Consider the following 27,479-nt stretch of genomic DNA (forward strand, 5'->3'; position numbering starts at 1 on the left):
TTGCTGTGAGCGTGATGCCACGGCACTCTACCCAGGGGGACAGCTTGAGGCTCCGTCTCAAATAAAAAAAAAAAAGAGGAAATTACAAGTGTATACCATATTGACCCGTTCTCTGTTAGTGAACATTCCACTTGTGTCTGATTTTTCACTACTACAAATAACAGTGCAGTGAACTACCCAGTATATAAAATTATATCAGCACCTTTGATTTACCTTACGTAAGATTTTTGGGAAGAAAATTATTTAGTGAAACATTTTCAAGGCTTTTGCTATCTGTAATGCTTTCCAGATAGATTGTGTTAATTTTTCTTCTTTCCACGTAATGAGACAGATCTGCTCACTAGTGTCATTTGTATTTATAATTAACTAGAGAATATAAAAGTACCCTATAGGTTGCCCTTTTCTTTTCTTTTAGTGTTTTATAGGTAAGGGTTCTTTGTAATGTAAAAATAGTACCTATATTTAGTTGTGTTCAACTGAGAAAACAGAACCCATGCCAGGTAAGGAATTTGATATAGAAAATTTGTAGTTCAGAAAGTATGGGTTGGAATATTTGATTGATTAAATAGGATGATGAAGAACCTAAGAGACTGGTGATGCCAGGAAGCTGCCACCGTCTCTAGGACTGCACAGGCAGGTGGTTTGTCAGTCCTGCAGCTGGGGCAGTGGTGGAGGCTGTGAGATGGGAGGCGTTTTCCAGCATTAGCTGGAGCCAGGAGGTGTGGCTTCTGTCAGAAATGCTGTGTAAAGTAGAGCCAGAAGAACATCCTGACTTCACTCTGCAGCTCTCCTCCTAACCACACCAGTCTGTGAACTGATTGAGCTGAGCTGGAGAGGACAGTTGTGGATCTTTGACTACCAGTTGCCAGGCAGACGCTGTGTATAATTGTGTATTGATTTACAGCAGCGAAGAGAGGTTTCAAGGAAGACAGCTTTTCCACAGATAGAGGTCAGGAGGTGGTTTTGCCGTGAGGCTGAAAGCTCTTGATTTATTACGCAGTCAAACCTCTCTGCTAATGATTATCTGTATTTGCAGCCGCTCCCTGCACCAGCACCGCCAGCTCAGCTCCACCACAGATCACCTGGCATTAGATTCTCATAAGGAGCATGTAACCTAGATCCCTCACCTGCAGTTTACAGCAGGGTTCAGCTCTATGAGAATCTGTTGCTGCAGCTGATCTGACAGGAGGTGGAGCTCAGGCGGTGATGTAAGTAAGGGGGGTTGGCTACAGATGAAGCTTTGCAGCACCCCCCACCCCATGCAAATGACGCTTATTTCTAACTGGCCATGGCAGTTGGGGATCATAGATTTACAGAGTGGGGAAAATGAGCTTAGGATATGAAGACCTGTGAGAGGAGATGAAATATCTGGGGCCTTGGTGTCCTTTCTACCTCCGCCCCCCACCTTGTACTTACAAAGCTTAAGTCATTTGACTACCATCTTTAGGGTGTGTATAGTAGCCGAGTAATAAATATGCTATCATGTGCTTAGTGTTTCCCTTTAAATTTTTCAAATCTTTTGTCTTTTTACTTTTCATCAGTCTAGTAATCTGTGCAATCAGCTGATATATTAAATATGTATAAGTATATAAAATGTACATGATCCACAGGTGTTAAATGTTTTAAATACATAATTAAATGTTATCCAGAAAGCTCCCCAAATACTTGCATTAGGGAAACACAAGTCCTATGGTTCATCTTTCCTCACCACAGCTGTGCCTACAATTCCAACCTAATAGCTTCAGAGTCTCATTTTCCTCAGAGCACGCTCCTGCCCAAAACTCCTATTCACACCTAGGAGTTACATCTACTTACCTCTTTTTCTTTTGTGGGTAGGACAGAGAGGGTGTAAACTTTCAAACACAGCATTCACAACTAGTATTTCTTCTACTTTATAACTCCATTAATGTTGTATTTTTTCTTAAATTTGCCCAATCTTTTGATCATATTTACGGCATTTAAATTGTGACCGTGACACTAAGCTATAATTATAAAGTGAGAAAATTGAATGTTTATGTTATAAAATAAAGAGTAAAATCTGTTTTTTTCATATTTCTTTTTCTAATAAATATAGATGCCTTTTGGAAGTTTGAGTAAGTTAATAAAATGGGATCAGATGACAGTTTTGTTGCTGCTTTTACTGTAATGTTTAACTTTTGTTCTTTCCTGACTGCTTTGCACAGAGCTACTAGATGAAGTATGGAAAGCATCCTGGTTTTAGCATTAGGCTGTCCTACTCAAGTGAGCCAGGAGTGGCTTAAATGTGCAAAATATTTAGAAGTTCTTTAGTCTGCTTTGTCTTTGGCTAGGTTTTGATGAAAGTTGCGTCTGTGTTCATTTTCTTTCTTGTCATAGAAGAAAGATGTACACAGAAGGGTTTAGCATCGAAGGTCTGTTGTTCCTCATATTTTGAACATTTTCTTGCAGATAGTCTCTGTACTTTTAAGTTTTACAAATTTGACTTGAAAAGCTTCGTTTTTTAAAAAAGCTGTTCAGCAATAAGGTGAATTCTTAGTGAAACTCTAGTTTGATCACTGCCTCCGCGAGATCCCTGCCTACTCAGGTGTTTTCAGGATGTTACATTCTGTTGAAATGTTGAAAACTGAGGCCAACTGCTGAATTATGTTTTTAAATAGCTAAGTTTCTGTAGCCCTCAATTTCTAAGTAAGAGCTTAGGACACCCTGGGCAGAGAAGATTTCCATTTCTCTGTGATTCTGTTCAGCTTGCTTGCTTGCTGGTTGGTTAGTTGGCTTTTAATCTGCACTAGGGATGGTAGGCTGTTTGAGAATAGAAAGCCAAAGGTTTTAAGTGTGGAAGCTAACGGGATTCTTCCTTCCCAGAGCGGGAGGAACTGCCCATTCTCTCAAACATGTTTGCTCTCTCGGATCTTCTATAACTTCCCTAGATGCGATAAAGTTGTTTTGCAGCCTTAGGCTTTATCATTATCTTGCCTTTTGCCCTTTCTCTCCATTATTCCATATTTTCTAGCTTACCAACACTACATATTTGCTTTCTAAAGCATTCTGCACATACTTCCATCTGTAACGAGGAGGACTTATCACTGCGTTTCGGCTTTGTCTCTGCTTGTATTTCTTACAACCTGCGCGTTCTGTGCCCGCAGTTGGAGGGAAAGCCGTTCTGTGCTCTCTTCTGTGTCTGCTCCCCCATTGTTCACTCCTCCATATCTTAACTGGAATACAATCTCTCATACGCCATCAAAATTCAAGGGAGCTTTTAAGAACATCTAAAATAGAAAGTAAACATCAGAATTACAGATACTAGAAGAAGAGGTAAAGGCCCGAGGAAAGTGAGAACGTATATACGTGTACATAAAATCGTAACGTAAAATACTACACAGAGTATCTTTTTAAAAAGTCTTTTGGATTTTCCTCTCTTAAGGAAAACACCAATTCAGTCATAAAAATAGCCATTCAGCGCATGTTACCCATCAGATAGGAGCTCTGTATGGAAGGTTGTTACATAGATCTGCAGCCACATCCTGGGAGGTGGAGTTTACTCCAAGTCACAATTTTACAGGTTTTCTGTTCTAGGGGGAAACAAAACCACTAACATCTAGGCAGTTGCCAGCTTGAATAGTTTTGTATAAAAGCCAGGGAGATCTGTCCTCCCTCCTCCTGTCCCACCTCAGCCCAGCAGGTCCCCCTGGAGACCCATCTACAGAGGTGGAATGTGCTGCTCTGGCCCCACCACTACCACGGTTTCTAGAATAGGAACAGGGCTTAAGGAACTGATGAATGTTTCATACATGATGGGGAATGGGTACCACTTCCGGTTAAGAAAACCAAAGCAACGAGTTAGTGAGTAGCAAAGAACACAGGAGTATGAGGTGGGGGGAATTTCCTGGTTGACCTAGAAGGCATTAAAGAATTAATACAATGGATAAACAGGAGAGAAAAAATGATTCCATGCACTTAGGAGTTTTAATGTTTAAAATAAATATGAAAGGGAAGGAAAAGATTAAAGTAAAATAGATATTTTAAACTGATTATTTAACTTTACAGTGCTAGCTGCATTCATTTATTATGTAACAAATATATAATACATTCGTTATGTATTAAAGTGCCATTAGTTTAACATACCGTCCATTTAAATCATTACTGTGTGGAATACACTGACATTAGTAGTTAAAATATGCTGCTAAATTTAAGAGTGCAGGGGCTAGTGTTTGCATTTTGTTTACATATTTAACTTTTGTTTCTAAAGTATATGGATACACGTTTCTCCCATCAGGGTAAGCTTTTAAAAAGACCATAAATACTGCAGATAAAACTATAAATGAGAAACTAGCCAATTTATCTTTCTTTTTTCTTCCATCTAGAGCAAGTAATTTATAACACAAGAAATCGTCAGCACATCACGAGTTAAGACGTGAACTTAAATGGAAACGCTTTATGCCTCCGTAGAAATGTACTGGATTTATAAAGGAGATACAGTAGGAAGTGGATGTTATATTGTACGTGTTCATAAATAGAATGTTAGATTAGCAATCATGTATAAAGGATTATTTTATTGAGGATTTGGGGTGTTATCATTTATTACAGCTATAAGCTGTTCAAAGGACAAAACTTTATCACATATTTCTTCCTATTTATCTTCTAAATACCATGAGGATAAAAATTGCTTTTAAACCAGCTTTAGAATCCAAGTTTTTTCTCCCTTGTTTTTCTAGGTTTGTTTTAGCCACATAGTCGTGACAGAATCTCTACCACAGATCTCCTTCATTCTCACATCTTCTCATACATGACCAACACACACACACACAATGCATTGGAGAAAATCTGGAATAAAACACAATAAACTATTAACTTGTTAATGAAGGGAAAAAACCAAACTCTGTAAAGTAATTTAAGGAGGCTTATTCTGAGCCAATATGAGCATCTGTGGCCCCGGGATCCACAAACTCAGGAATCTTTGAGTAGAGGATCCAGAGGCCGTTGAGTTAGTTACACTTTGGTTTCATACATTTTAGGGAGACAGGAATTGCAGGTAAAATCATAAATTAGTCAATATATGCGAGGTGTACATTGGATTGGCCTGAAAAGATGGGACATCTCCAAGTGGGGGGCTTACCAGGGGTAGGTAGTTCAGAAATCCTTTGATTTGTAATTGGTTAAAGAAACAAAACCTGGGAGTAAAGGAATGTTTGGGTTAAGATAAGAAAATCTGCTAATCATAGAACAAGCCATAGTATACGCAAAATGATCTGTTAAGATAAGCAGTAGCCTGCAGGTATCACCTAACCTTTGCCTTACATCCTATTTGTAATTTAGGATCTTACTGCCACACAGAGTTTATTTCATCAGCCTCATAATATCTTTTTAAACGTTAATACTGGTCAGTTTTAGGGTCTAAACTCCCAAAAGGATGGGGGTATAAAGAGGAGTGTCTGACCTTCCTTCCCTTCATGGCCGAAAATTAATTTAGTTGGAAGGTTTTCTGGGGTCCCTTTGGCCAAGCATTCAGTCAGGGGTAGGAAGCTTAAGACTTTACTTTTAGTTTACAAACTCTGGGTGTTTATGTGTATAAAATATTCACACACGTTGGGTTGGGTTGGGTTGGGTTTAACACAAATGAGGATACACTATTCATTGTTCTGTAACTGAAGTTTTTTCTTTAAAAGTGTTATAAAATAATGCATGTGTTTTTATGTCGGTATATCAAGATTTCCTTCTTTTTCATGACTGAATAGACTCCATTCTTTGGAAAATTTATATTACCAGTCCTTTATTAATGAACATTTTGTTTTTTCTGGTTTTTCACTTTGACAAATAATGGTAAAGTTTTTCTCTGCACATCTGAGTGTCACTATTGGTAAGATTTCTATAACTGCAACTTCCTGGACAAGGACATATAAACATTTTTATTCTGGTAAATATTGTCAAACTGCCTACCAGAAAAGGTTACATAGTTATACTTTTACTGATGATCAACTATTATTACTATCTATTTTTGCCAAATTACCACAGTATAAGAATGTGATCCTTCGTGAAAATTCAAAATTTTAATAAGTTATTAGAGCTTTTTAAAAACATTTTGTTTCAAATTTCTTTATATCATAAAGTTGAAGGGCAGATTGAACAGACTGAAATAGCTTTTTAAAACCATTGTTAAATATCAATTAAATCATAACATTCCATGGAAACCTTAACATACCGTGACCATTAGATTATTTGACTAGTGCTTATGGAGATTCAAGAATCAACCTGATCTTAGCATCCAATAAAATTGTGGTAATGTTTTCTCTTAGTTTTGCTTCTTCTGTTTCCGTATCTGGCTGAAAGTGATCAAGTACAACAGCCAATACCAAATCAAGCAAAAGACAAACTTTTTAAAAATCGCCATCAGAGGTAAACAGGATACCAACGTCTCACAGGTTCTCTCCTAATTTTGCTGTTCTTTAGAAAACTTGTGGAACTTTTAAAATCTTTGATGCCTAGGCCTTACCCCACACAATTAAAATTGAAAATCTGGGGAAAGAACCAGGCATCAGTAGGCTTTAAGTAGTCCCTAGGTGATTGCAACGTGCAAAGTTTAAGAACCACTGCCTTACTCTGTAAAAACTAGCCATTAAGAAGAAGAATTAAAAAAGTGTATCCTTCCTGTCCTGGCCTGCCTATATTTCAGGATAATCAAATAACTGTAGCTATTATCTAAAACATGCCAAAAGAATACCTGCTGATAAATCACAAAGAATGGTAAAATTAGAAAAATCACTAATTTGCAAATCCTAATACATGAGTCAAGCAGAGATCAGCAAAGGATTATAAAATCTCTAGGTCCTGGGTATCCAACCTTTTTTTCCCTCTCTGCCGCACATCAGAAGAGTAAGAGTTGTCTTAGGCCACACATTAAACACACAAACACTAAGGAAAGCTGATTAGCAAAAAAAAAGTCCATGCATAGTTTTTGTGATATCCCACACCACAGAAAAGCAAAGAAAAGTCCTCACGTAATCAGAGTATCGCCCACGGTTGCATGTTGGACACCTCTACTAGGATTCTCATTCCTCACTTTAGGAGTTTGTAAAAATCCCAATATTCAGGCTTAGACTGATTAAATAGGAATCTCTGGGTGTGGGAATTGGGCAGCAGTAGTTTCTAAATTCCACCCAATCCTCAACCCAAAAGATTGCAGTGTGCAACTGAGGTTGAGAACTATTGCACTAGGAGAAAGGCTGATGGTAAACCTGACAAGGGAGGGATCGGGCTCCGTTGAGTGAGCTGATTGACCTAAGGAAACCTGAAGTTATGATGTGATGCAGTGTGAAGTACACAGCACCATCTATAAAGTATTCTAAAACAAATGTTTGACCAGAAGTCTTTTAGCTCTAAGCTTCTGTTTACAAGAAATGTTCAATCTAGGGGAATATGTAAATGACACCATGAGAAAACCGTCAGACAAATTGAAAATGCAGAACAGCCTGCAAATTTATTGCTGTGGTTCCCTCAGCAAGTCAATAACCGAAAATAAGGTGTTGGGATCCCCCTTCTAGATGGAGGGGCTTCGGTGACAATTGCCCCCCATGCAAACAGTGAACCTTATTTCAGCCTGTCTACTACAAGCCAACTGAAAAAAGACATTTCTGAGACATCAGGAAAATTTGAATATGAACTCATTATATGGCATTATGGAATAATTATGGTTTTGCAAAGTCTTCATTTTATAGAGATACAGATGGAAGTATTTAGCATTGAAATGATCTGATATGAGGGATTTGTTTTAAAATTCTAAAGGAAAAAAAGAAAAAGATAAGTGGAGCATTAAAAGTGTGCATAAAGTTGATAATTATTAAGCCTGAGGGATAGTTTATTATACTTTTCTTTCTATTTTTATATATGTTTGGAAACTTTAGTTCTAAAAAAACTAAGTACAAATACTTTAAACAAAGAGTTTGAAATATAGGGTAAAAATGATATATCAGAACAACATGTATTTAAGCCAGCAAAACACTGACCATACTCTGAAGGTTAGTCCTGATGTAAATTTTAGAAAGAAACCAACTGTGAAATGGATACATGAGTTTCCCAGCCAGTTGATGTTACTTAATTTATATTTTCCACATATTTGGGACTTTGTTAAATGAATTTTTATTAAGCAAAGTTACCTGTATCGTGCTGGGGACCAGCCTGTCTGATTTAGAACTATGAATTGACCATGATGTTTGTGCATGGGTCACCACTAAGTAAGGATATTGGCATTTTGCCTTAACAAACATGTGTCTGAATGTTCTTCAGCCGCTTAATGCGTGACCTGTAAACCCATTCCCAAAAAGCTTAAATGTAGTAAGTTAGTACTTTGTATGAGAACCAACTATTCAGGTTTAGCCTTTAACATTTATATTTGATATAAACATATCAGATAAATATTTTAATTTTCTCACGCATTTAGTGATATATGAAGAAATGTTCTATTAACAGTCTAAACTGAATAGACATTGTCCAGTCTGAAAACTTTCTATTAATGACTGCTCAAAACCCAGCACCTTAGTTTTCCGTTCATAACTGCTGCTTTGAGAAACATTAGGAAGGCTACCATCTATAATTCAATTCTGCATTTCATTCTTATGCCAAAGGTAATCTGCATTCAGCTTTATCTTGATATATTTACCAAAAGAAGATGATTAATAGAAAAATTTCGTCTCAGAAGAATCCTTTATTTCTTTTGATATTATCCCTTATATAGGATTGTAATGGGTTGAAAGAAGGTGTTTTGGTTTTTGCTATTTATTTTTCACCTGTGTATGTTTATGGACTACAAGTGCAATTTTGTACATTGATGTATTTCACTGTGGTGAAGTCAGGGCCTTCGGTGTGTCAGTCACTGAAGTCGCACACAGTGTATGCGCCAAGCACCCTCCCTCACCCCCTCTCTCAACCACTCACCTTCCACTGTCCCTGGCCCCAGGCTGTGCTTCCATATTTTTGCTTTTTTAACAGAAGGAATCTATCTTGTGTCTCCCATTGACAAATATTCCCATTTCTCTGTTTGGTAAAAAAAAAAAAAAAAAAATTCCCAAAAGGAATAAAATATATCTTTAAAAAATGTTAGAGTGATTTTTGAGCAGTTAGTTGCATTTTCCTTAGGTTAATAACTTTTTTATACCATGAACCCCCTCATTTCTTTATTAGCTTTCTTTACAGGAAGTGAGGGCCCCTTAGCCATTTATGAGCACCTCCCTGTTAAATGCGATATTGGACAATTTACATATCTAGTTCGTTTTATTTCATACTTACATTTCTTAATTACTTATTTCCTCTAGCTTTCCTTCTACAGGTATGGAGTATAAATTTTTATGGTAGGTGTGACACCTGTATTTATTTAGTATCCAGACTAAAAATACATAATAGATGCTCATTTTAATAAGACAACTTATGGAAATTGCTATTCAGTTTATTTTCTCTAAAATAATAGTTTTGTATTTGGGGACACAATTTAGGAGTTTAAAAATATTTATGAGCAGGATAGCCCTCTGGTTATGTACAAAACTGAAATACTTTTAATATTTGTCATAGGAAAAATCAAAACACTATGATACCAGTTTATGCAAATTTTACTTAAACTACAAAATTGAATCCAGGCAGACAAGTTTTACAGTGACTTTCAAGGTGGACTAGTTGATGTTTAGGACAAAGTTTAAAGTGAGTGAACTAAAAGATAACTTCATTTAGTGGTTTCTGTTTTCCCAGGTTTTTCACACAATATTTTCTAGATAAGTAAAATTTGTAGAGCCATTGTGTTTCTAATTCTTAAAAGATTATATAAATTTGCACAAGACCCAAGAACCTAAAAATATTTAAGGGAACCACACTAGAGTTGGTTTCAAGAAATATGCTCTTCTGCCTTTTCTCATCTATCTTTGCTTCATTAAAACCCAACTTTTGAAGGATATCTGATTATATTTAATCAATAAACTCCAAGTATCTATAATATTCTTAAAGTATCAGTCAACATCCATTTCTCCTGTAGACCAGAAGATATTATTGTGCTTCCTGTTTCTGTCACCTTTTTTATGTTTTTCACTCCGAAATGACATTTCCGGAAGAGCTCATTCCCTCTGATGATTAGCTTTTATGCCATAGAAATAAACCTTGTGTGTCAAGAAAGGTACTGAAGACAAGAAAACTTCTTGGTGCCGTCTCCCAGGTCCTCCCCCAGAATTTGGTCTAGCACTTTACTTCTTAGCCATGGGAGATGCTGAAATATTCTGGCACCTCTAGGGAATGCACATCTTCCTAAACTTGATCCTCCAAGAAGCAAGAGCCCCATAGTCAAAAGTAGAAGTTGAGTCTTTGTAAGACAAAAGTTTCTTACAAAGTATTTGTTATTCCTCAGAGTATGGTATCACTAACCTCAGCTCATGAGCTGGAGAGTTGGAAGAAACTATCTGAGTATCACCTGCCTTAAAGTTATGTGTTACCACCATCCCGAGTCCTGCCAAAGCTCACACTACACCATCTTTTATGTAAGGGCAAACCCCTAAACACCATAGCAGCTCACAACAGCACCAAGTTACAGCCTGCTGGACTGTGAAAGACTAGTTACACGGTTGTTTCTACTGAAAATCTCCTTAATAAGCTCATCGTTGACTGTGAGCTTAATGAGGTGGGTAATACACCAGATTTTCATAGCCCTGCAGAATTCTTGTTCCTTACTATTATTTTTTTAGATTTAACCTACTTTTTCTAACTTCTTTTTTAATATTAGACATTCAAATGAACTATAACAGGCAAGAAGGTCTATGATTCCATTAATCTTCCAGTCTTAGACACAGAAAGAGCTTTCATTCTACCTTGAAACTTGTTCATTTTCAATATTTTTAGACTTAAATTTTCTTGGAAGATGCTAATTTGATGTTTCAAAAGTTCCCCATGTATATTTCTGGTGTCCCAGAAAACATGTTTGTGATTTTTTTTTTTAAGTAACACATGTTCTTTAGCACATTGAAGAAGTAGCATTCACATGCTGTTTGCCATTTTTACTTACAAAAATATATCTTGGTTTCTGGTTCTGATCATGCTAAATCATAATATACGAACTATTTAATTATAGCTTACAGCCATGGTCTAAAAATGGTTAACCCCCTATTCTCTGCATCTGTGCCTTCTCTAGTGAATTTGACTGGCATCTTCTTCCATTCCACATAGCAGATGTTTTTAAGACACTCTTCTTAAAGTTAGATTGCATAGTTAATGCATAATGGACAAATGTGAACTGAACGACACTACAGCAAAGGAAACTTTGTCCATTGACTAGGAAATAATCTGTCTACTTATGGGACAGATCTTGGTTGCTCATGTGTTCATAGTAAATACATCTCTCACCAACTCTTATTTACTTAAAGACAGAGCACAAAACCTAGATTCTGTATTCTAAACCCTGTTATTCAAATTGGAATTTAGATACATGGGAATTTGGTATTTTAGTGTTCTAGTTACCATCTCAGCGTCTTTTTCTATATTCTGTTTTCTGGGGCACTGCTTTTAAAACATAAGAAACAGGGCTTAGGGCCCGTAACTCAGTGGTTAGGGTGCCGGCCACATACACCGGGGCTGGTGGGTTCAAACCCAGCCCGGGCCTGCTAAACAACAATGACAACCACAACAAAAAATACCTGGGCCTTGTGGCAGGCACGTGTAGTCCCGGCTACTTGGGGGACTGAGGCAAGAGAATCACTTAAAAGCCCAAGAGTTTGAGGTTGCTGTGAGCTATGATGCATGGCACTCTACTAGGGGTGACATAGTGAGACACTGTCTTTGTCTCAAAAAAAAAAAGAAACAGAATCAGGTAATATTTTAATAACAGTGAGGAAGTACATGGTTATACTATACTGTGAAGTTTTATTATCAGTGACCAGTATAGAATCATGTACCTTTTGATTTGTGCTTCCATTGTCTAACGTTATTCATTTTAAATAGCTTCTCATAAAGAAGAGTTTAAATGTTCACAATTATTTGTTATCTGGCTTGCAAGAAAATGTTCCATTGGGTAAAAAGACGCCAATGCTGAGCTACGGTTTTTTAGGGCATATCTTTCTCTTATTTAAATAATACTCTGAATCGTGATTTTGTATTTTTTAAGGAGGGGGCAGCATACACAGAACTCTAATAGTTTTGGGTTTTCATGGTAAATTTTTTATATCCTGACTCTGCGTGCCATCTGGTGTTTCCAAGCCAAAAGCTTCAATGGATTGATATCCCAGGTTTTATCTTGTATTAACACTAAAACTTGTCACTATCTGAACATCTTCGGTTAGGCCAGCACACTTTTCCATGTATGTGAAGCCTTGAGGCCACCACTGTACTTCTGTATCTACAGTTTGTTACTGGTTCATATTCGGTTTTCCAAACATCGGTGACCTGCTGCATTGCTCTGATACCAGGCCAGTTCCGATGCAACCATTCCCAACCATCCCAATTTCCTATAGCTCTTATAGCCTAGCACACTCTATGTACTTAGTCCCTAAAAAAAACGACTTCAAAAGTTCTGTATATGAATGTTTGGAACTCTAGAAACTTGTAATAGAAGATTTACGAATGAAGCAGATCACTTTCTAGTATTATCAGCCTGACAGTGACTCTGATCATGTTCAGCGTGTACCAGGGAAACCATACACAATCTGTAATCTTTATTGAAATTCCATACTCAAGAAATCAGACTGTCACAGAACTCTGCCACCTAGAAGTATGCTGTCAAATGGTGTGTCAGGAGGCAGGTCGTTAAAAACCATTTCTAAGAATGTCAGCAAATCTTTTTAGAGACTAGGAAACAAAAATCTTGAATTGAATTTGACATCAAGTTAAAGGTTTAAAATGCAGTGGGATTTCCCAGTTGTCTCTTAAACCTCGTATTCACCTTCTAAACCAGCTTTATCGGCAATGCCTACAAATTTTACTTTGCTTTACATAGTCTAACTTCATGGAACACAGTAAGGCAAAGCCACAGCACAACACCAGGCACGAATCTGCGCTGGGTAAAGGGAAACTGCCGTTGTTACCGGTAGCAGTAAATATGTGCACCATCCTAGGCACCAGGATGTAACAGTAAACAAACCAGGCTAAGTTCCCTGCCCTCCCGGCGCTTGTCTGCTAGTGGAGAGAGATGGCGGTAAATGCTATACAGAAAGGAAAAGTTGGCCTCCTGTAGTAGATGGATACTGTTTCCTAAGCTGCTTTTGTTCCAACACCCCCACCACCACCACCATCTTTTTTCATAGCTGCATTCCTAGGCCTTGGTGTATAATAAGACCTCGAAGGAGGAAGACACGGAAATCCTGCCGATTGTCTGTTGAACTGGGCACGTGATGGACTTCATGAAAATGTTTGATGTGAGAATGAAGCAGCATTCCTGAAAAATAGTTTGTTAGCCGCCCCAGGCTTAAATGTGAGGAAGGAATGCCCTATAGCAAAGATAATCAGAACGTAGGAAATATAAAGAGACTAGAGGAAGGGCATATCTGAATAGAATTGAGAAAAGGCAACTGATCTATACCACTTAAGTTCGCAGCATAAAAAAGACAGTTGAATGGGGAAAGAGACCATTTTTTTTTCACACTCAAGATGGCATATGGTACAGTTGAAAAGAAAACAAGATAATGGAAGAGACAGGTTTGGCAAGAGGAAACAGTGGTCTGGTTAGACTAAAGGAATATAATAAGCAGAAAACACTGTTTATGATTCTGCAAACTCTGTGCAGAGTTTGACTGTAGGTGACATGAAATGGAACATGAAAGGCTGGCCCCACCTTGAGGGCTTCCGTCGCCAAGCTCAATAATGTGAACAGCATGTAAGTTTTCATTTTTAATACTTTAGGATACTGAGGGCCCTTTTAAAAATAAATGGCACCATTCCCACTCAGTCTCTTTTTTTGAATCATTTTATTGAGGTATGAATGACACAGAGAAAAGCTGCATGTATTTTTATATAAACAACTTGATGAATCTGGAGATAAGTATACCCCCATGAAAGTGTCACCTCTTAAGGTGTCTGAGAGGTGAATTTTCCAAGGGGCCACGATTGGTTTTCTGATTTTGATTTAATAGTAGGGCTTGTAATCACAACATTTATGAAATTCAGCAAAGCATAGTAATGAACTATGAATCTCTAGAACACATTCACATAGATAAGAGTCAAAATTACGGTGCTAGTTAAGGTGAAAAAATAACCTTATATTAACATATAGATTATAAGGTGCTATTGACAAATATCTGAATTTAGCAGGTTTTTATGTAATGTCACTAGAAATAACTGGTTAAACTTACCTTCTTACAGATGTGCCAAATACTGGTGTAAGCAAACCTAGAGTTTCTGACACTGCCCATCCTAACAACTATCTCATCAGGACAGAGCCGGAACAAGGGACCCTCTATTCACCAGAGCAGACATCTCTCCATGAAAGTGAGGGTCTGTTGTATTATCTTTTCAATATTGTATTAGCTTTTAATATTATTTCTTGAAATTGAGCATCAGAAGTATATAATAAATATACCTCCTGCTGGTTTTGTTCCTATAGGATCATTGGGTAACTCAAGAAGTTCAACACAAATGAATTCTTATTCCGACAGTGGATACCAGGAAGCAGGGAGTTTTCACAATAGCCAGAATGTGAGCAAGGCAGATAATAGACAGCAGCATTCATTCGTAGGATCAACTAATAACCATTTGGTGAGGAATTCAAGAGCTGAAGGACAAACATTGGTTCAGGTAAGCCAAACATTATCAAGGTCTTTGTAAAGAAATATGCTTGTAGTTGAATATCTGTTATAGGTATTTCTGATTAAAAATAAAACCAATACATACGATCTTTAATTTATTGAATGGATAAAGTTAGAAAAATCATTTTATACTACTTGAATTATGATGTTAAGGAATTTTTAGGCATGAAACCTAAAACTTTGTTTCTATTAATTAGCTTCTATTAATGAGTTCTGATAAATTACTAGACATAATAGAGTAACTCTTCTAAAACAACAGTTTTAGCACAAGGAGAGCAGTTCAGGGACAGTGTAAAACAACTGAATGGAATGCTTCATTTCTGAGAGGTTCTGAAGTTTTAAAAATACTAGAGCTAAAGCATGCTATAAGAAAGACCTGAGGACAGAGCACTATTCCCACACTTACATAAAATGGGACGAGCCCGTTCCAATCGAAAGATTGTACTTTCGTCACTGGAATTGTTCTTTAAAAGCACATTTCTTTTACGAGGACAAAGATATTCCTGCTTAAAGAAAGTTATTGTATAGAAGTATATCTGTTCTATTAAGTAAGGGTTCTCTAAATTGGTAACCAAAAACACAGTATTGCATATGTATTTATAAAAACTGTTTAGCCGGCTCGGCGCCTGTGGGTCAAGTGGCAAAGGCGCCAGCCACATACACCTAAGGTGGCGGGTTCGAATCCAGCTCGGGCCCGCCAAATAACAATGACGGCTGCAACCAAAAAATAGCCGGGCGTTGTGGTGGGCACCTATGGTCCCAGCTACTTGGGAGGCTGAGGCAGGAGATTCGCTTGAGCCCAGGAGTCGGAGGTTGCTGTGAGCTGTGATGTCATGGCAGTCTACCCAGGGGGACAGCTTGAGGCTCTGTCCTCCCCCCCAAAAAGAACTGTTTAGCCTCTTCTCAGTTCCTCCTTTATTTACCTATTCCACTGGCATATGCCAGGATTGAGAGCAGCAGTAGGATCCTGCGTGGCAGTAAACAGTGAGGATAACTATATATCCAGTCATTTTTTTGAAGCTGAAAAATAACAAGATGATCGATGAAGTTGGACAGACACTACACTTCTCATAACAGTGCAGGAAATCTTGTGCTTCATGCTGCACCCCCAATCCTCAGATTATACATTTATTCCTTTGCTACTGAGATGCTTTAATGGACAAGTTTGAGGGGCTTGGACTAAATGTCTACGGGAGTTCATCTGCTTAGGTGAATCTCTAGTCTGAAGTCATACCTCTGAACAACAATTAACCTTAACTACATAAATCATTTTTTTCTCCATTAATAATGATCATGTTACTTCTTTGTAGTTTTTTAACTTACAATAAGTTGATTTTGTTCTTAGAATTTTGTTGCAAGGCAGTCTCTAAGATTTAATTTACACATAGCCTAGGCAGCACATTCTCTAGCAATGTGAAATAAGTGTCATTTCATTTTGGTAGTTAGGGCTCAGTGCCTGCGGCTCAAGCGGCTAAGGCACCAGCCACATACACCTGAGCTGGGGAGTTCGAATCCAGCCTGGGCCCGCCAAACAACAATGATGGCTGCAACCAAAAAATAGCCTGGCATCGTGGCAGGCGCCTGCAGTCCCAGCTACTTGGGAGGCTGAGACAGGAAAATCACTTGAGCCAGGAGTTGGAGGTTGCTGTGAGCTGTGATGTCACGGCACTCTACCCAGGGCGACAACTTGAGGCTCTGTCTCCAAAAAAAAAAAAATCATTTTGGTAGCTGGAAGGATATGTGGGGTTTTCTTGTTGTTAGCACTATTATCTCCCAACCAACATTTTAACTTTCCAACTATCCACGAAGCTTTATGTCCCATCTTTCTTGTATTTACCATCCTCTTCCTTCCCCTATCTTCTCCTTTCTACAGCTATTACCTTCCCAGTGTTGTTGAACTTGAGTGGACTTGAGGCCTTAGAGCAGGTGTTTCCCCCAGCCCAGTTGCTTGTAACACTTGGAGACAAAGTACACATCCTCTTATGACATCTAAGGATACACAAAGTCCTTACCTGCTCCCTGCTTTTTCTCATACGAACTAAAAGTAGATGGGTATTGATGACGGCTGAACTCTAGCAATTGCTAAGGAGATAACAGAGCAGCAGCCTGGTCTTGAGCTTATCACCCAGAGCCCTAATGTGGTTTTTTATTTTGTATTGAGGTGACGTCTCACTATGTTGCCCAGGCTGGACTTGGCCTCAGCCACCTGAGTAGCTGGGATTATAGGTGTTTGCCGCTGCACCCAACTCTCCTGTCTGTTTTTATTTCTCAGCCTGCTTTCCTTTTCCCCCTGCCTGTTCCCTCAGGCCACTTCTCATTCTTTTTCATTGTTGGACAACCTCAAGAAAGGTATCCCACCCTTTACTGTGTTAGCAGGAATCTACAGATTTATAGTAGGATCAGCCATGCCAAAAATGTTCATTTTACATTCTGGTCTTTTCCAGCTGGGTAGTCCAAGAACCCAATAGGGTACTCTTCCTGCTGGAACAGATTTTGGGGTGCCTTTATTTGCATCTGTTTAAATCCAAGAACTCATAGATCAGAGGAGGTAAAAAGAAATGACTGAAATCTGTAGGAGCCAATTTGACCTAAAGGAACAAACAAATTTGGCAGCCAAGCTGTCCTTGAAGTAAACTCACCGGGAGAGCGCTGGACCCAGGCTCACCCCAAGCGTTCATCTGTTCCATTTTGAAAGAGTATAGACAAAACATTTGTAAATACTCCTCCAGCTACATTTAGACTGATGTATTCAAATTTTTTTTTGTTCTGTTTTACATAAATGCATTACCTTGGCCAAAGTTTGACTCACAGGGAATGAAGTAAGTACGTTGTCCTAGTAACCCTTCACACCCATGACCTACTAGCAGCACTTGGAATAGCACAGTTTATGTCTTTGAAAAAATGCACAGGCAAAGGGTGAAACATGCAGAGGCAAAAAAGGGAATAGTAAACGTCTTCAGTCTCTTTTTACTGGTTGATTTAAGTGTTCAGATTAAGCCACCAAAAAATGTAAAACAAGAAAAACATCATGAGGAAAGATTGCAATCTACCTCTTAAGCATAAAAAGGGAAAGAAACTTAGATGCCTGAAGGAAATAGTGAATTCACATTCTGTAGTGTGCTATGTATTCTTTGGTTTGGTTTGGTTTTTTTTTTGTAATGACTGATTACAAAACCCTGGATAAACCGTTCTCTTCTTTCCTCCCTTTTATCAGCCATCAGTAGCCAGTCGGGCCATGAGAAGAGTTAGTTCAGTTCCATCTAGAGCACAGTCTCCTTCTTATGTTATCAGCACAGGCGTGTCTCCTTCCCGGGGGTCACTGCGAACTTCTCTGGGTAGTGGATTTGGCTCTCCGTCAATGACTGACCCCCGACCTCTGAACCCCACTGCATACTCCTCCACCACATTACCTGCTCAGCGGGCAGCCTCTCCATACTCACAGAGACCCGCCTCCCCAACAGCGATACGGCGGATTGGGTCAGTCACCTCCCGGCAGACCTCCAATCCCAACGGACCAACCCCTCAGTACCCAACCACCGCCAGAGTGGGGTCCCCGCTGACTCTGATGGATGCACAGACTCGGGTAGCTTCCCCATCCCAAGGCCAGGTGGGGTCGTCATCCCCCAAACGCTCAGGGATGACTGCCGTACCACAGCATCTGGGACCCTCACTGCAAAGGACTGTTCATGACATGGAGCAATTCGGACAGCAGCAGTATGACATTTATGAGAGGATGGTTCCACCTCGGCCAGACAGCCTGACAGGTGAGTGCAAGGTGACCGCACTACATAAAGCCCAGTGAGGAAATCTCTCCTGCAACTGTAGCCGAAACAAAATCCTAATGTGGAAAAAGCTCATGTTTTTAATCTCAAAATTCTCATCATCAACTTCAGGTTAATGGGTCTTTCAGGTTCTGTAATTTTTTTTTTTTTTTTTGAGACAGAGCCTCAAGCTGTCCCCCTGAGTAGAGTACTGTGGCATCACAGCTCACAGCAACCTCCAACTCCTGGGCTCAAGCAAGTCTCCTGCCTCAGCCTCCTAAGTAGCTGGGACCACAGGCGCCTGCCACAACACCCGGCTATTTTTTGGTTGCAGCTGTCATTGTTGTTTGGTGGGGCCGGGCTGGATTCGAACCCGCCACCTTAGGTGTATGTGGCTCGCGCCTTAGCCACTTGAGCCACAGGCACCAAGCCATGGTTCTATAATTCTTAATGCCATGAAATTGTATATACTCATACCAGCAGAACTTTTTGCAATGGATACATTTTTCCCCTTCAGAATATTAGGGTTTAAAAAATATATACTTCACATTTTAGATTAATTGGTTGGCATTCTAAACTGTTCATTTTTTTTTTTTTAATGAAAGGCTTTCCAGGCCTATCCATATATATATATATGGATATATATATAACTTACATATATATGTAAGTTATCTTAAAAGGTGGTATCAGAATATCTGTTTAAATATTTGAATCTTTTTCTTTAGAAATACTTTGGTAGTAGACACCAGAATATAAATTTCATCCCCTACTGCCTTGATTTGGGCATCCCAACAGGAATTGCACAAAGCTTTTATGAATTACCTGTAAGTGCCACTCTGATTAAACCAGAAACACACCAGATCCCTGATGTCATAGCTGTTCCCGTCAGGGTTTTACACGGAGAGTTTCCCCTATAATGTAAGGACTCTGTACTTTAAAGTAAAGTGACATTTATTTTTAGTGTTTTTATTTTAAAAGTAACTTACAGAGTAGTAAAAATTAAGATTATACAGGAAAATAAGAAATCAGAAGTGCAAGTCCCAAAGTTTTCTTCTGTCCTCAGCCAGACCCACAATCTGTTTATATAGTATCTTCAGGAATGTTTGTTTGCATATATGAGTAGATTCATTACATACAAATGTGCACACAGTGTGCTTTCTTGTGCACTGATGAGATTCTGTCATACCTTGTTCTTTTCACTTAATATGTCTAAGACCTGGGGGGGCCTGCGGCTCAGTGAGTAGGGCACCAGCCCCATAGCAAGGGTGGCGGGTTCGACCCCAGCCCTGGCCAAACTGCAACAACAACAACAACAAAAATAGCCAGGCATTGTGGTGGGCATCTGTAGTCCCAGCTACTCGAGAGGCTGAGGCAAGAGAATCGCCTAAGCCAAGAGCTGGAGGTTGTTGTGAGCCATGACGCCACGACACTACCCAGGGCAACAAAGTGAGAGTCTGTCTCTAAAAAAAAAATATGTCTAAGACCTGTGCCTCATGCTTTCTTAATAAATGCATAGGAATCCCATTTTTATAGTCTCTTTCCTGTTGTTGGACAGTTGGGTTATTGGACTTTGTTAGCTATTAGATAGAATGCCCTACACATTCTTTGCTTAGATACTAACTATGGGATCCGTTTTTTTTAAATAAAATTGCTGCATCAAAATGTTTATTTTTGTTTTGTGAGATATTCCTGAATTGTCACCTCCCAAGAAGGTTACATAGATTTCTGCCAGTGATTTAAGGGTGTGCCTATTTCCCTATACTTTTCACCAGTGCTATATATTCTAAGTTTTCATCTTTGCCAGTCTGGTAGATAAAAGCTTTACCTTAGTGTTTTAAATGGCCATTATTGAGTTACAACTGAGATTGAAGATTTCCTGTGGATGTATATTAGGCATTTTCTCATTAAGCTCTGCTTCAGGTCATTTGTCTATTTTATAATTTGTAAAAGCTCTTTATACTTGAGATAAATTAGCCATTGGTAATATACTTCTCAAGTATTTTTTTTCCATTTTATCATTTGTCTTTTTACTTTGTTTTAGGTTTTATTTGCAAAGCTTGTTAGTATTTTATATAATAAAATTAAAATCTTCTTTACGGCTTCTTTTGATATTTTTCTAATTGAATAATTTTGCACATAGAATTTATATTGAACTTGATTTTGCATTCAAAGAAATCCCCAGAGGAGAAACCATCTTTTTTTATTCACCCATCAGAGGAGTGTGCTTGGCTTAGGTATTTTCTGAAATACCTCTGGAAAGTAGGCATCAAAGTGACGGAGGAATCATGTATGAAATTCTGCCTCCCAAGGAAACCCTAAAAGATTAATAGTTCTGAAGACTTCTATATTCCCCCATGTATGGGTAGAACAGCTATGCAGAAATCTTGGCTTGCCGGAGAAGGAAGTAGAGACCCAGGGAAGGAAGCCAGCACGTCAATTACTGTCTCCATGTTTAACATGTTTAACCCTGAGAGGGTTCGTCCTCTTTAGTTTAGAAAGCTTGTTTCTCTGAGGGTGGAAGTGAGATCAGACTTCATGTTTTGCCAGTGGGCAGCACTTTAGAGAACACACATATATATATAAACATAGCCTCTCACTGATACTTACCCCTCTAGAAATACTGCAGTCTTGTAAAGAAGCAAAGTGTTTCTTTAAAAGGTTCTAAGGAAGCTTTGTTGTCATCTGCCTGTCCATTTATTGTAAAGGTGGATCCTCATTCATGAATTCCTTTCTTTTATTCTAACTTTAGAAAATGCTATACCTACCTGTCATTATGTTTGTTATAGATTCAGGGACTCATATATTTGGTGATCATAATTTAAATGATGATATAATGTATGTACAAATACATTTTCTACCACAGGAAAAATATGTGTACTCTAAAATACTCATTTCAGTGTAATCATAGCATGTCAAGAGAAGTTTTGAGGAGATAAAGAATCAATGGCTGAATGATAAATTTATTTCTAATATCTGAAATATAAAGGTTTTGAATCACATGAAATGTATCACTGTAATAAGTAAACTAATGTATTTGTGGAATTGCAAATAGAAATTATTGGTTGGGTAAATAATACTGTGGAGTGTCAGTGTGTTCTATTATCTGAGGGGGAAGGTAAAGTTATTAAAAATTAATCTGTGGAAAAAATTTTGGGAAAATTACTTCTAATGCTAATTATAGAACATTTTTATTCGTGTTCCGGTTTTAATGGTGCTAAGTTATAGTGGGCTTTCTACACATATTTGTTTTACTTAATCTCTAAAGAGTCTCTGTACTGTAATTTTTTGAATGCTAATCTGCAGGACTGTGTGGGTTTGTTTTTTTTTTTAAGACATGAGCAGGTAAACAAAAATAGTAACAGTCATTGTTACATTATTCAGAATGCTTTTAAAATGTCTAGAAAGTGCTACATCTCGCTACAGTTTTAAGCCTTTATTTCCCATTGTGTCGCATATAAGAACTTCATTCTACAAATAATCCCATAACAAGTTGAGTATCTTCTGGCTATTTTTTATAGTTTTAAGTAGTGAAGAGCTCATTTTGTTACCTTGAAATCATCGTGTTTACAAAAGTTTTCATATTACATGAATTCTGGTGACTAACCCTGCCAGGTCCTTAGGGAGTGAGAATAAAACATCCTGAGAGGGCTGAGGAGGCTTTGTCTGATTCATATCACGGTGGGGCGGTGGGAGCACAGGGGTTGGGCTGACTCTGCCCAAGTATAAATGATCTTCAGAGTCTCACACTGACTGGAGAGTGTTTTTTGCTCTATTGAGTGTTACAGTAGCACCTTGTATTGATAAAGCTGTGGAGGACTAGGTACCTTCACCTGCCTGCCTTTATGCCACCAATAACAAAAACAGTGCTTGTACTTTTGTTCAAGATACTCATAGACTATAGAGATAGAGCCTAGACTCTGCTAAAAAAAAAAAAAAAGAAGAAGAAGAAGAAAAATGAGAAATCTGCCAGTGAATAAAAAGCTGAAATCCTCAACAGAGAACTTTACAGTAGCAATCATAATGCATCTATAGAGATAAGTTGCTTTCCACAGAACCCTGCCTGGTGCCTACCTTCCTCTTTAACCTCATGTTTGTGGAACACCTTGAATTCAATACGTCATGTCTGTGTCCTTGATCTCTGAGGTATAGCTGTGCCCATTACTGGACATATAAGGACAGAGCCTTATCAGGAAGTAGCTCTCAGATGGTGGTGACTCCCATTTCCTTTTGGACTCTCAGATTCCTTAGTTTTGAAATGAAAACGTTTGTCTGGATAATCTCCCAGCTATAAGACGGTATAAACCTGAGCTCTTTATTGTAGCAAGTGGGGAGCCAGTAGCTGAAACCCACAGTGGGTCCTTTAGTTTCTTTCATGTCACATTGCTGTCCAAGGTAGGTGGTAATCATTCACTCTAGAATCTTCATGTGTTTATGAACTTTCTTGTCACTTTCTTGAACTTTCTCCTCACATATTCAGGCCTGTTTGCTTTCAGTTTTGATTTGATTGAGCTAACAGGATGGGAATGATCCTGTCTTTTTATAATGAGTTACCATATTAATTATTGGCAATTTTTATAGCAAATGTTACGTTGACCGACTTCAGATACATTTGTGCTTTCTCTTGCTTATGTTTGGAATGTAATTTTAGTTGGTGTTCTTACCAAGTGACAGATTTTACTTACTAATGATGAAAAATCACAAACTTGTGACCATCGTAATAGAGACAATACTAATGCAGTCTTTTTAAGAAAACATTTGGATTTGAAATCTACCTATCTATCATGGAAGTTCTGTGTATGTAATTTGAGTAAAAATATTTTAAATGATTTAATGTGCGTGTACTACTAACTTTGTACTTTTCCTTTATACTAGAAGGAAGGTAAACAAGAATCTGGTATGTGAGTTCCTATAAAAACAACAGTTTTTGTGACTTTTTTTTAAGAAAAGAAAAATACAATGATAAATAGTAAAATTGTATTTCGTGATATTTAATAAATGTTATTAGTTTGCTGTTTATATCCAAATTTTGTGGCATAAAATTTCCAGTGTTTTTCTCTAAGAATTATATGTGAACATAGGTGTTTTTCCAAACCACTCTAAACATTAGCTTCTACCAAGTACAATATGTAGGAGTCATCTTAGGTGCTAGCATTTAAAGACTCATGAGACAGTGTTCCGCGCCCCCAGTGGTCCACTTAGTGAGACTGGAAGATCTGGAGGGCAAGGAGAGAGTAACTTGAGCAATATAATGATAGAAATAAGCATTCTCTATTTGGTATCACCACCAGAAAATAGCTAACAGTTGGGGACTGAATTTCAGTGTTTCAAACCATTTAATAATTTGTTATTATTTTTGTTAGAAAATTTATTTTGCTGCCAAGGGAGAGTTTTATTTTGAAAATACATATGGATTGTGGCGGACACCTGTAGTCCCAGCTACTTGGGAGGCCGAGGCAAGAGAATCACTTAAGCCCAGGAGTTGGAGGTTGCTAGGTTGCTGTGAGCTGTGACTTCACAGCACTCTACTGAGGGCAACATAGTGAGACTCTGTCTCAAAAAAAAAAAAAAGAAAAGAAAAGATTATACATGGAGTCCTTTTCACACCTGGCATCCCTCTTTTGTAAACTTATTCATGTGGCGTTTAGACTTAACAGTTGATCCTGTTGGTTAGGATTTTAATCAGGGTTTATGTTTTTCACCTCACTATGACTTTCTTAATTCCTAGTGACATCTTTTTCCTGCCCGTAGGCTTACGGAGTTCCTACGCTAGTCAACACAGTCAGCTTGGGCAAGATCTTCGTTCAGCTGTGTCTCCAGACTTGCACATCACTCCTATATACGAGGGGAGGACCTATTACAGCCCGGTGTATCGCAGCCCAAACCACGGAACTGTGGAGCTCCAAGGGTCGCAGACGGCTTTGTATCGCACAGGCTCAGGTGGGCGTCAGCGCTGTCCAGCTGATCTCCCTATTTCATGACCCTGACAGTGGAAACATTTTATCGAGATTGGGTTCCCTGTTAGAAAGAAGTCATGTTGCCCATTTGGTTGTCAGATAACCAGCTTGACAGTAGATCAATAAGCTGTAGAACAGAAGCTCATTTAGTACCTATTTTCAGGTAATATATTTTCACCTTAGTACAATCTAATCAATGAACATAGTGATCGTACTGTTAATTCAGGAATAAATTTGTTAAACTATAAATCTAGCTTTCCTCCGATTGGAAGCATATTCAATGTGGAAAGGAAAGCCTTTGTTGGGAAATTTCTTTGTAATTTTTGTTGCTGAACAAGTTTTTGGACAAAATCCATACATGAGTTACTTGGCTGTCTTTGATTAGCTTCTATGGAGCCCAGGTGCATTTGGCATTACCCTTTAAGTGTTGGGCTCCCTCTGAATACGTAAGTCTGGAATGTGAAGTAGATATCCCTTGTGATGGTCTCAAACTGGGACAGGATGCAGAAGTGTCATCTATAAGAACAGGGAGCTGCGGTTCACCCCTTGTACTCACAGCCCTCACATTTACGCCACACCATAGCAGCTGAGAGAGCAGAGGCAGCAGTCCATGTTGGTGTGAGGTTATGCTGTAGGGCTGGCTCGTTGAGTCCCAAAAGTCAGCTTCTTTTTTAAAAAAAAAAATTAAGTATTACAGATTTGCTAACTTGCCCACAGATGAACTCCAGGTAGCACAGGTTAACGCCTCAAAGGCACAGCTGTAGGAGATATACTTCCCAGAACCCAAGGAGGGAGAAAACTGTGTTTGAATGGGTTCTTTGCCAGAAACTGACAGCTTGGTTCACTGAGGGATTTTTCTTCTAATAGGATGTGCCAGTTTTTACATTAGTGATGAAGTATGTCACTTGTTTTTATGTTTGTAAATTGAGGAATTTCCCATATAGGATTAAGAAATAGAGAATGTTAAAATCTTTATAAATACATGAAGAATATGGATATAGTATTAGACAGATAATTGCTGCTATAATTAAAGAAATGGCAAATACAATGTATAGTACCTCTATACATATTATCATGCAGTAATTTACGAGAGTAGCCATGGAGTATATGAATCCTCTTTCTTTCTTGTGAAGTAGATTGTCCAATGTTATCAAGATCCACAAGTCTAGAAATAAAATATACAGTAGTCCTCCATGGGGCATATGTTCTGAGACTCCCAGTAGATAAATGCAACCACAGATACCAAGCCCTTATATACAGACAGTGCCAAATATATATATATATATATACACACACACATTTTAAGAGATGTTATCTATGTATTACTTTTCAACCTTGAATTGAAGATACTGTTATTCTTCAGATGTATCTAGACATTCTATACACAACCATTTTACCTGCAATTTGTACACCTTGAGAATGATTTTACTTCTGATTTTCGCTTAAAAGGTGTATACATGTTTTTGGCACCCCCTGTATTCTATGCTTTTTCCTACATATTCACACCTGATACAAAGTTTAATTTATACCTTAGGCATAGTAAGAGATTAATAACAATAATGATTAAATGAAAGAATTAAGTAAAATAAAGTTGACCACAGACACTGACCACAACAGTTAGTCTGATAGCCAGCATGGCTACTGAGTGACTAACAGGTGAGTAGATGGACAACAGGATACACTAGACAGAGGGGTGACTCACATCCCAGGGGAAATGGAGCTGGGTGTACCAGATTGCATCGTGCCATTCAGAACAGTGTGCAGTTTAAAACTTGTACTTATTTCTGAAATTTTCTATTGGATATTTTCGGAACACGGTTGACCCCAGGTAACCGAAACCATGGAGAGCAAACCCCAGATAAGCGAGGACTAGTGTATACATATAGGAAAATAAGGAACCTGTATATATACTGTTAAAATTTTGACAGTTTCTGTTATAAATTTGAATATTTTGTTTTTTACCCCTAAAATGAAATTATGAAATTTTTCTATTATTTAGCTCTGTGATTGATTTCATTCTTACATTTCTCATAGTTATAAGATATAAATTGTAATGAGCATATTAAGACCTATTATAAACAGATTTGTAATTTTATTTTTGTTCCTTCTTCCTAATAAAGTTGACAAACTATTATTGAAAACTTAGGTACCATTTTTTAGTGCTAATGAGCTAGATTGGTAAAATGTAAAGGCAAGCAATTTATGTAATTGCCAAAAACTATAGTCCTTAAAATTAAAAACATTTTACCTATTAAAAGATAGTTAACTCATGGAGAGCTTACTAATCTTTTTCATAATGTTGACTTTCTAGTAGGTATTGGAAATCTACAAAGGACGTCCAGCCAACGAAGTACCCTTACATACCAAAGAAATAATTATGCTCTGAACACAACTGCTACCTACGCAGAGCCCTACAGGCCAATACAATACCGAGTTCAAGAGTGCAATTATAACAGGCTCCAGCATGCAGCGCCGGCTGATGATGGCACCACGAGATCTCCATCAATAGACAGCATTCAGAAAGACCCCAGGCACGTACCCGTTAGGAGTCTCCAGAATGCTATAGTGTTACAGGAAGCACCTAGTTCCTCCATTCTTTCTTTTTAAAAATTGCCAAGTCTATTATAATATCAGTAATTCCTTATCTCTCAACACTTCCAGGTATATTCTAGCTCTGTAGGTCACTGACATTAATCTCATTTTAAAGATAGATTCCTTCTTGTTTTAATAATTTAGAGAATGAACAGATTTATGGGAATATCACATTGATCACTGAAATAACTTCACTAAGCCAATTACCTGGATAACCTCTTAGTCAGAATTGAACAAAAGAATTTGAATGATCATTTTAGACCTTTCCTCTTATCCTGACCAACTTCTTAGAGGAAAGCTTCTTAAGATGCATATTATGGCTGGGTGCCTGTTGCTCAGTGCTGGGCACTGGGGGTAGTGGGTTCAAACCCCGCCTGGGTCTGCTTAACAAAAAAAAATTTATATTACTTTACTAAACTAGGAAAGACCAGTGTCCTTTA

The 27,479-nt window shown here is 38.1% G+C and overlaps 1 protein-coding gene across 5 annotated transcripts in view; it reads left to right on the forward strand.

The window, feature by feature from the left end:
• The window catches only part of PKP4 (plakophilin 4), a 231,775-nt gene that overhangs the window by 158,241 nt on the left and 46,055 nt on the right, over positions 1-27,479 (forward strand). For 3 of the 5 annotated variants that reach the window (XM_003795963.2, XM_003795964.2, XM_023516794.1), the window contains 5 exons: positions 14,290-14,421; positions 14,531-14,721; positions 17,947-18,496; positions 24,242-24,430; positions 26,759-26,978. In XM_003795963.2, coding sequence (XP_003796011.1) covers positions 14,290-14,421; positions 14,531-14,721; positions 17,947-18,496; positions 24,242-24,430; positions 26,759-26,978 — 1,282 coding nt within the window. The remainder of the gene's footprint in view (positions 1-14,289; positions 14,422-14,530; positions 14,722-17,946; positions 18,497-24,241; positions 24,431-26,758; positions 26,979-27,479) is intronic. The other 2 variants (XM_012808991.1, XM_023516793.1) reach the window with 2 other exon arrangements.

This window comes from Otolemur garnettii, unplaced genomic scaffold, assembly GCF_000181295.1.
Source record: "Otolemur garnettii isolate 467f Iridium unplaced genomic scaffold, OtoGar3 scaffold00098, whole genome shotgun sequence".
NCBI classification, from domain to species: domain Eukaryota; kingdom Metazoa; phylum Chordata; class Mammalia; order Primates; family Galagidae; genus Otolemur; species Otolemur garnettii.